Consider the following 10755-nt stretch of genomic DNA (forward strand, 5'->3'; position numbering starts at 1 on the left):
GGCTAATTCTGTAGTCCTCTATGTCTTTACGCACCTCTGCAGTAAGGTGTTTTGCACCTCTGCAGTAAGCACACCACTTGTGATCACAGCTAAAACTAATCTGCACCAGGGCCCCATCTTGTTGCCATATGAGTTCCTGATTATTTAAGGTCATAAGAGTTCAGTCATTGCAAATTTGCAGAGGAAGGAGGTGGCCCACCTATCCTTGGTGGTAGCCCATAATTAGTCACCTGCTTTATAGATTAGATATGGTTTCAATGCAAAGTCAGATGTATACAACAGGTAGGCATGCCTAACGGTGAATGTGAGAGCGTTGTGAGCATATAGCCTAATACACACAATTGAAGAAGTAGCCTAACTTTGTTTCACAAGTCTGGTCTCACTTGGTGTTATAAATAGTATATTAAACTGAAACACACATTAAAGTTTTATCTGAAAAAGATAAGGGTAGGCCATCTCAAAAGCTCAAAATAAATAAGAAGCTTGCATTACTAAAGATGGAGAGGAGGAAATACTTGTACTCCCCGAGTGCATAAAATACTTATTCAGCGACTGTTGCTATTATGGAACACAGTTGCTATGGCAACTGATTTGCTGGATTCCTACAGAAACGTTCCCACGGTGACACACTCACAGAGGCAGGCACGCACATATCCATGCACGCAAGCTCACAGACACACGCTGCATGCAGGCAGGCATACAGATACAGACACACAGACAGACTGACACACATGCACACACACACACACACACACACACACACACACACACACACACACACACACACACACACACACACAGCTGTAAGGTTCCATCAGAGTGATTGTGCTCCTATCCACTGAACCCCCAGATGGGAGGGGAATCATAACCAAGTGCTTTGAGATGGTAGATGGCTTAGGGTGACTTGGTCAAAGGCTTATTTATCCTCCTCAAATAGATAGAAACAAGAACAACGATTAAGAATCAACTTCACCAGGATGTGGTAATAGCCAGACCAAGACAAACCACCTTTACAATGTCAGCAAAATTAAGTATTTTCAGCCATTGCATGCCAACCCAGCTCCCACACCAGGAAGCAAATGTAGCTTCTGTATGTTGTATCACACTCACTCCCCTTGGAGGTTCCTACTTGGTGGCTCAAACATTAATTCTCATTGGATTATTTAATTTTAGCCAATTTAGTCTTGACATTCAGTTTTAATCTACGCTCATCTAAATTAAAGTATAGTACAGCACACACACACACACACACACACACACACACACACACTCACTTACACAGACAGGTATTGATCTCTCAGATGGCCCAAAAAAGTATGTGACCATCTTTTGGGGGAGATACTGTATCTCTTTTCAGAGGTTCTGGAACGTCTTCAACTCCAATACAGCAGGGGGCAGTGTAGGGCAGGCTAGTCGACCCCAAATCACCAGAGTTCCGCAAGATGTAAACAACATAGTGAGTTGTAAACAATAACGTCGCCCGCGGATTTGTAAACCAGCTAGCTTGATCATGTTTTTATTTTTTTTCTATTTGAAGATTAGTAGCTATGGTTCAGAAGGTGGGAGGTCGTGAATAAGTTGATATGGTTAGTTAGTAAGCGCGTTGTCTGGGTGAACGATATTTTGTCATGAGAAATCTGACAGCTCTAGCTAACGTTTGCTAACGTCGTTATCTAGCTAACTAGCTAGTAGGCGCTAGTTATTTTCTAGCAAGTTCTTACTAGCTACAGCTGTAATGTAGCTACTGTACAACCAAGTTATCTAAGCAAACAAGTTAATATCACTGAAGTCACTAGAAGGTAAGGTGGAACAAGACTTAGCAAGCCGCACACAACTAGATAGGTAGCTAGCTGGTAGCTGTTAAAGGTGCAATCTGCGTTTCAAACAACAACAAAGCAGGACCCCGCCATTCAGAGATTGAGTGTTTAATATTCACATGTACAGGGTTGCAGGTGTGATTGCAGAGTACAGTGAAAATCTTCCTCCAACATGCAGGACTAAGTGAAATAAAATAATGAAAATGGTAATAAAAAACAACAACAATATTAATAGAAATAGCAATATATACATCATGACTGTAGCAGTGATGAATAAATAAATATCCATATGGGTGGAGGCAGACTAAAGACTGTTGATGGGTGGGGGGTGATGACCATAGGGGGAGCAGCATGACCATTGAGGGGGTGTGTGGACCAAGTGAAATAAAAACAATCAAAATTATAATCAATAAAAAAAATCTATAATATACATATTAACAACTGCGTCAGTGATATATGCTGTTGGGGTGGGGGCAGAGTAAAAGTCTGTTGGGGGGTGGGGGGTAAGTGACCATTGAATGGGGGTAGCTGACTAGTGGTGGCTAGAAACTATTTGCCAGTCTTCCAGTTTTTGCCATGATGCTCCTGTACTGCCCGTGTCTGAGTGATTGAAGCGGGGAGAACAGGGCATGGCTTGGATGGCTGGGGTCCCTGATGATCTTCTTGGCCTTCCTGCGACACCTGGCGTTGATTTGGGACGCAGCTGGAGGATGGTGGCCTGGGTACCAGAGAGCCCTATCTCTGCCCAAAATATGTCCACTTAAGCAAATCCTTAATTATTAAGCAGGTGAGGAGTTTCTGAATGGGGGGGAAATGAGAGAGTGTAGAATTTAGTCAAGATAAATATGAATTGCTATTTTGATACATGAGGCTTGTTTAATCTAAAATAAGTTTTGTAATGTTTAGGTTGTTACGAGTGTACTGATAAAAGTGTGACGCACTTCTCTGTTGAAATTCGAGACGGACTATGCATATTCATGAGGCTAGCATAGCATCTCACTCTCCATTGAATACAGGTGGTTGATGTCAACACCCCTCATCGAATATATTCAAAAAATTATTCAAATAACAAGATGTATCCACCAATCCAAAGAGAGGAATAGGCGGGCGTTGACAGCCCACCATTCCACTCTGTGGACAACGAATCCCATTGTTAGGGTGGAGACAAGCATCTCGTCATTATATCCATATCTCTGGCTATATTCCACTCCTAAAAGTGCTAGAGTTGCAGACTGGTACCCAGACTAGGAGGATGGGGCTGGAAAAATGTAACCACTCTCGAATTCATAGACCGAGCTATGGATGCATGGACTGACCATCTATGAGACAAAAACAATAGTTTTAACCATGTTTTCTGTTTTGAGTCTACACAGTGTTTGTTTACAAACAATGGAGTAAAAAAGCTTATAATTTGGATTGCGATGGGGTATAACAGTTGAACTTAGCTCAGGAGGCATTTATAAGTTACATTCTTCAAGAATCAATGGGTATATATCACTAATTTAACAGTCCGAAATAGATGTAGCAATCACAGATTGCCTCTTTAACGCCCCTCACACCTCTCTGATTCAGAGGGGTTGGGTTAAATGCAGAAGACACATTTCAGTTGAATGCATTCAGTTGTGCAACTGACTTGGTATCCCCTTTCCTCTTTCCGTAACGCATTAGCCATTGCTCCGCTTCACAACATTTTTTTGTCCTTTGGTTGTGTTGTAGCTATACCTGTTCTTGTTTAGCCCTGGCTATGTGACCTCTCTGTTATTCACTGTTCGTTAGCTAGAGCTAATAGGGTTAGGGTTATTGTTATATTACAGTGAACAGCAATATAGGTGATCATAAATGGGCCAGGAGTAAAAGTAAGCTTTCATAGCTTTACACAAATTGTTTGGGAAAATAGAAGTGCTATTACTCACTGCCTTTCACTCTTTTAGTGCCCATTGCATTCTCCCTCCCTTGACAGATTTACCTGTGAACCCCCCCACTGTGAGCTCGCTCCATGGCTGGCCTGGGCCGCGGCCGAGGTCGTGGCAAGGGGTACATGAGCTTCAGTATCGAGGCAGTCGGTATTGGGAAAGGGGAGAACCTGCCCTCTTCAATTCTCCAGCCTACACCTCTGTTCCCTGTGAGTAAGGGGTGATGTGACTGACCCTGTAGCTGTCTCTCTTCATTTTGGATTCACCTAATTGTTGTCAAATATTTGTTTTATTTAGAGGCTATTCTCTTTGTCGAAGCAACATCCAGGGCTGACACATTTTTTGTTTAAACGTGTTGAGGCCGTAGGATATGTGTTTGGTTGGGAGCAAAGAAGAGCATGCTCTATTGGGAAAGCATGCATTGAGCATTTTCTTGTCGTTTTTAGGACTAGCCTAATATGTGTAATGTTTTTTGTGCACATGTAGCCCATGGAACACAAGCCTGTCCCCTTGGTGATGGGAGAGGAAGCAGAGTACATGTTGTCACTGAAGCAGGAGTTCAGGGGAGCCATGAAGATCCTACCATTTTATGTCCTTCCAGCCGTCTCCAAGAAAGGTACCTAAGCCTGGGAAGACACGCTTCTGTGTGTTAGCGATTAAAATAGTAATTACAGACATATAAACGTACCACAAATTAGACAGTCAATGTCTTGTCACTGTCAGCAGCTCCCAATGGTGTTATTTTATTACAATTATACAAGGTGATACAAGGTTTAGTTGACATGACCTAAATCAGGGGTTGAAATATTGTTCAATTATTCAATCAAGCATTTAATTATGCTTCGATAAGAACATTTGGGAGCAGCAAACAATGAGCAGACATCCAATCAAATCCAGTTTTATTTGTCACATGCCGAATACAACAGGTATAACCTTAACGTGAAATGCTTACTTACAAGCCCTTAACCAACAATGCAGTTCAAGAAATAGAGTTAAGAAAATATTAGCTAAATAAACTAAAGTAAAAAATACAATAAAAGTAACACTAAGATTACATAATAATAATGAGGCTATATACAGGGGCTACCGGTACCGAGTCAATGTGCCGGGATACAGGTTAGTTGAGGTCATTTGTACATGTAGGAAGGGGTAAAGTGACTATGCATAGATAATAAACAGTGAGTAGCAGCAGCAGTGTAAAAACAAAGGGGGGGGACAATGTAAATAGTCCATGTGGCCATTTGATTAATTGTTCAGCAGTCTTATGGCTTGGGGGTAGAAGCTATTAAGGAGCCTTTTGGACCTAGACTTGGTGCTCCGGTACCGCTTGCCGTGCAGTAGCAGAGAGAACAGTCTATGACTTGGGAGTCTTTGACAATTTTTTGGGCCTTCCTCTAACACCGCCATGATAATACACAGAGGCTTTATTTTCAAAGACGTGTTTGTTCTTGTACCATGTTTAAGAAATAAATGAGCTTCTTGTCTGACTTCTAGATGTGGAGCGGTATTCTGATAAATACCAGAACAGTGAGCCGTCAGACAACACCATTGAGTGGAATCCAGGTGGGTCAGCTGCATCATACCTCCAGTTCAAAAAATTTAACTGAAAGGAGATAGAAACTGCGGAACACATATCAGAAGGAGTGCATTGTATGATCTGATTACCAGCATAACACTGTTAAACAGGGATTAATAGAATCAATGATCTAATCCTGAAGCAGCATGAAATCACTCGCCACACCGTCCCAGAGATGTCAGCCACAATGGAGTGTGAACAGTCCTGATTGAAATTGTCAGTTGACCCAAAGCGTGTCAAATGGGAGAAATTGAGCTGTCGCTCACAATTAGGGTCTGCTGAATAGCGGCTGATTGGGAAAACAACATGAGGTTTTAGTCCCTCAGCTTTACCGGATGTGAACCAACATTCCATCATTTTGACAAGGTCACTGCTGTATAAAAACTGTATTGTATCACCTGTGTGTCTGCTGATTGATTTTGTTTGATTTGAATTTTGTTTTATAACGTCAGACTGGAAAAGGCTACCCAAAGAGCTTCGAATCCATGTCAAGAAGCCCCTAAAAGAGAGTAAGTGGATGATACAGTGTTGTTTTATACCTCACATTGACTGACTGGACATTTCTGTGAGTTATACAGATTCACTATGAAAGCCCACCCACCATGTGATCACAGAAGGCTATTGTAATAATATAAAAATAATAAAGAATCCATTCATTTTGCAGTTCTGTTTAGTTTGTTTCCTGTGGGACTTGTTGACATGTACGTTGCTGGCGAATGACCAGTCTCTTTCATAGCATATTGCTCCCACATGCTTTTTTCCTTCCTATTGGCTGGGCAGAGTGCCGAAGAGAGAGGTGTCTTCAGAAGAACACTGTGTCTGACTGCTTGTGTCTCTGGAGACATGAATGCATCAATTTGCCCTTCTGCTTTGAACAGAAGGATACGATAAAGTCACTGCTGGTTACTGACAATGACAATACTGCCTGATTTATACAGAAATGATCTGCCCTTTTCTATTACGGGCTAAATATAGCTTTTGGTTGAATGGCCTTTTAAATGAAAGGAAAGGAGGGGGAATAGATAGATGGAGTTGGTTTTCCCTAATGATTGACTTTTGTCCCTTTTCCTCTGTTACAGACACCTCTCTTAGTGTGGAGACACCAGTGGACCCCAAACCCAGCAAAAAGACCCGGGTGGACAAAGAGGAGATCATCCATAAACTAGAGGTGGGAATAGTATGCACTCAGTCAGTACATCAGACACAAACTCCATAGTCTGCGTTCTATTGACCTTTTTACCGCATCTATAGGCATGTAACACTACTCAATCTCGGCACACTAGATGAAGGGAATGGTTCTTGCTCTTAAACCTCAAACTTAATGTAAGCCTGGTGTATTATTTTACCATCAATGTTCTCTTTCTTTTAGTTTCTTTTGTATTCATTTGTGTCATCTTTCAGACATTGGAGAAGAAAGAGGAGGAAGTGACCTCAGATGAAGAGGAAGGGGAGAAGAAGAAGCAGGAGGAAGAGCAGCAAGATGGGGAGGGGGAGTATGATGAAGAGGAGTTTGAAGAGGTAAGCATCTGTAGCCAATGTTAAATGGCTAGCTAGTAAGCGGTGTGTGCTCGTAGCGTTCAATCGGTGACGTCACCCACTCTGAGAACTGAAGTACTTGTTTCCATTGCGCCGCAGTGACAGGTAACGATGCTTCATGGGTGACAGTTGTTGATGCGTTCAGATGGTCCCTAGTTCGAGCCCAGGTTAGGGCAAGGAGAGGGACGGCCGCAAAACTGTTACACATCCAAGCTCTTTCTTACTTTTTTCATCTGGTCCCATTCCCCCCACAACCTCAGTGAGAGAATATCACTTTGACTTTAATCCTTACTAGAGACAATTTTGCCCATACATTTTCCATTGACACCAATGCAGATTTAACAGAAAGTTAGCGTTGCAAACACATTTCACAAGGTCGAATGAGCTCATAGGTAGCTATTTTTCCCTCTCTGAATGTGTTCCCTCAGGAGACAGACTATATCATGTCGTACTTTGACAATGGAGAGGAGTTCGGAGGGGACAGTGATGACAACATGGATGAGGCCATTTACTGATACTTTGAAAAACAACAATGACAGAGCATTGAGCATGCCTAGGACCCAAGAGTCCTGGGAAAATATATGTGACACTCCAGAACTGAGAGACCCTCCAAAGCTGAGAGAATGTGCTGTTTTTCTTAGGTCCATTTTCTTGTATACATGGCCTGAAATGATCTTAACTCGACACATGAATCTTCAAAATAACCCAGGATCCAGTCAGTTCCTGACTTAACAAGAATCTCAACAGAAGAAGAAGGTTGCACAATTCAAACCTGCAATAGTTTTAAATGGCTCTTAAGTGTGGTGGTGTTATGGAGAGAGAAGTATGTCCTTCTTAAGCCAACATTTTTCTCCTAACACCAACCTTCCCCATCATAGAGTCTGCACAAGTATACTTTCTTAGAGGGTTTTTATCCATTTATAGAAATGCTAAAGAACTTTGAAGATATAAAATGAAGATTTAAGACACCCATTTTAATGTTATGTTGTTGTTTTATGTAGTTTGTATGTAGTTTTAAAAAGTTATGTTTTGTAAAACTTTTATATCCATGTTATATCCCAATGTTCTCTGCTAAGTTTGTTATGAAAGAAGATTTTACTTAACTCGAAATTCTGAAACAATAAATGGCAGCTAATTTGTAAACCAGGCAGTTTTATTTTCTATGCTACACAAACCGTTTTGATACTAGAAGCTGTACTAGTTCACCAGATGCCGCATGATAATGCTTATTTCACACCAATAGGTGGCGTAGTGCTGAAGGTTGAAGCAGCACTCACAAAGTTATCAGCAAAATGCCATGCTCAGTCAATACACATGTTTACATAACAACTGATCTTTTCTGACCTTGATTTTATATTTTCTGACCGATATTTGCTGACCAGTAATCAAAGCTGACCTATGATAATCAAAGCTTGTATATGTACAGTGAGCACATTCTCTGTCCTGAGTTTCTATTTATATACTTATAGTACACAAAATATATACATTACATTCCCCCACCCTGGTGTTCCAATATATATACACTGTTCTTTTATTCAGGAATGGCAGGTGGCCAGAGACAGATGCATGTGATAGATTGTTATGGTATGAGAAAGCTTTGGATTTCATGTCAGCAGGCTTGGAAAGTGTCTGCAGCAAGAGAGTACCTTGCTAATCTGATTGGTTTAGACACATTTCCATGTATCACTGTGCGGGGTGATGCACTAAGAGGTAGAAGGTACTAAATGCAGTAGGCTGTAAATGCTATAAAAAAGGGTGCAGTTTATTAATTCAATACAAAGTCATTAAGAAGTGAAGAGGACATACACAAACAAATACTTTCATCTAGACATCCAAAACAAACACGAGGAAACTCCCTCTGGGCCAATCCTGAGGGAATGAGGAATATGCCCTCACATACTGTGTGCGTGTGAACTGCAGTATTGCTAAGGTTTGTGCTAATCCTGCTGTTTCTAAGGTTGCACGTTAAAGCCTCAGCTATCCTTACTGTAAGTGTACTGTAGCTATACACTCACCAGCCATCTAGTACCTGTTCGGACCCCCTTTGCCTCCAGAACAGCCTAAATTATTCAGGGCATTCTACAAGATGTCGGAAACATTCCCCAGGGATGTTGGTCCATGCTGATGTGATGGCATCATGCAGTTGCTGCAGATTGGACGGCGGTACATTCATCCTGCGAACAGCCCGTTACAAAACAAACATGCTCTATTGGGTTGAGGTCTGGGGACTGTGCAGGCCACTCAAGTAAACTGAACTCGCTGTCATGTTCCAGGCAATGTTTTAATACTCCTCAATTGTCCAGTGTTGGTGATCGCGTGCCCATTGGAATCGCTTCTTCTTGTTTTTAGCTCTGGAACCCGGTGTGGTCTAATGTTGCAATAGCCCATCCGTGACGAGGATTGACAAGATGCGTTCTGCACACAACTGTTGTACTGTGCCGTTATTTGTCTGTGGCCCGCCTGTTAGCTTGCACGATTATTGCCATTCTCCTTCGACCTCTCTCATCAACGAGTTGTTTTCGCCGACAGGACTGCCTCTGACTGGATGTTTTTTGTTTGTCATACCATTCTCGGTAAACCCTAGACACTGTTGTGGTGAAAAGCCCAGGAGTGCGGCCGTTTCAGAGATACTGGGTCTGGCGCGCCTGGCACCGACGATCATATCACACTGAAAGTGGCTTAGGTCACTCGTTTTGCCCATTCTAAATTCAATCGAAACAGTAACTGAATGCCTCAATGCATGTCTGCCTGCTTTATGTAACAGGCCATGGCCACGTGATTCACTGTCTGTAGGAGTGATCCATTTTCGTGAACAGGGTGTATATCTTAGCATGTGCTTTGTAAGTCTATCTTAAACTTTGTTGATCTGGGTGGCTATACTTGGAGTTTGGGGTAGATACTTCTTTGCTGTGCTACTGTTAGTTGTTCGATTGTTAGATGTACAGATTTACACAGATAATCTCAAACAGTTGGGTTGTATATAATTTCATGGGGGCATGGAAATGTTGTGCTTCTGAGGTTGATGGCATCTGTGGCTTTTTGTTGTGTAAATAATTAGTATGGAGTCTCCCTGCTGGAGAGAAGCCTAAAGCCTGAAGCACATTGTCATCCCTGTGCAGTAAGTCTCACACACACACACTATGATTCTGTGTACTGTACTCAGCTTTCTAAAAAATCAAATGTCTGTCTTCAGACCGGTTACTGCACTCTATCTTAAGCTTTGGACAGTCATGAACTTGCTTCACTCTGCCTGAACAGAGGCTCAATGTGCAGTAAGAGTATTATTCCTCTTTCATGCCTCCCAATTTGTCAGCACAATCACATTTAGGGTTTAATGCCTTCACTGTAAATCTGCTGAACCCTGGACATCATCCATGTGTCAATGCTTCAGGCGGGGCCTCGTCTCCCTATTTGACCTTTACCATTACACGGCAGGACCAGGTGGTGGGCTCTTCAAGTGGCTTCCTGCCACTGTCCTCAACAAACATCTGCAATCTGTCTCTATCAATGCCACCTGCCTCTCGCATGGCATATGCTATCTTATAGTCATTTCAGGTACTCCTCTATGAATAGTGTACATCACTATATATGCCTTCTCTCCAATGTGTTCATTTCACAACTGATAATGTTCATATCAAGTTTGTTACACAGAAGCTTAGGTCCCCTGTCTCTTGCTCAGTGTCAATATCAAGGCATTGAAATAAGAAAGGTATTCTAATGGCATTTGCATGAAACTACATTGGCACAATTTACTTATGAAGTTTGATCTATTATGATTATTCAAGTCAAATGTTTTGTGTCTAGGGTGCAACTCTAGAATGTTGAGCCCAGGCAAGGTGTAATCTGATCTGCTGTTGAATATCTCACTCACCCAATCCTGCCTATCCCATAGAGGGGCAAAATGATAAGTGAT

General features: G+C 41.9%; 1 protein-coding gene across 3 annotated transcripts; it reads left to right on the forward strand.

Moving 5' to 3' along the window:
• Positions 1 to 1415: 1415 nt before the first annotated feature.
• On the forward strand, positions 1416 to 7985 carry LOC121570092 (DNA-directed RNA polymerase III subunit RPC7-like). Of its 3 annotated transcripts, none has more exons than XM_045208381.1 (8): positions 1416 to 1456; positions 3778 to 3939; positions 4217 to 4346; positions 5225 to 5293; positions 5759 to 5815; positions 6386 to 6474; positions 6708 to 6824; positions 7271 to 7985. In XM_045208381.1, the coding sequence occupies exons 2-8, from the start codon at positions 3814 to 3816 to the stop codon at positions 7355 to 7357; spliced, it is 675 nt and encodes a 224-aa protein (XP_045064316.1). In that variant the 5' UTR covers positions 1416 to 1456; positions 3778 to 3813; the 3' UTR covers positions 7358 to 7985. The 3 variants fall into 3 exon arrangements, with proteins under 3 accessions (XP_045064316.1, XP_041737508.1, XP_045064315.1); XM_041881574.1 differs by having other exon boundaries at positions 1424 to 1799; XM_045208380.1 differs by having other exon boundaries at positions 1424 to 1586.
• The last annotated feature ends 2770 nt before the right edge of the window (positions 7986 to 10755 follow it).

The sequence above is a fragment of the Coregonus clupeaformis genome, chromosome 28, assembly GCF_020615455.1.
Source record: "Coregonus clupeaformis isolate EN_2021a chromosome 28, ASM2061545v1, whole genome shotgun sequence".
Lineage (NCBI taxonomy): Eukaryota > Metazoa > Chordata > Actinopteri > Salmoniformes > Salmonidae > Coregonus > Coregonus clupeaformis.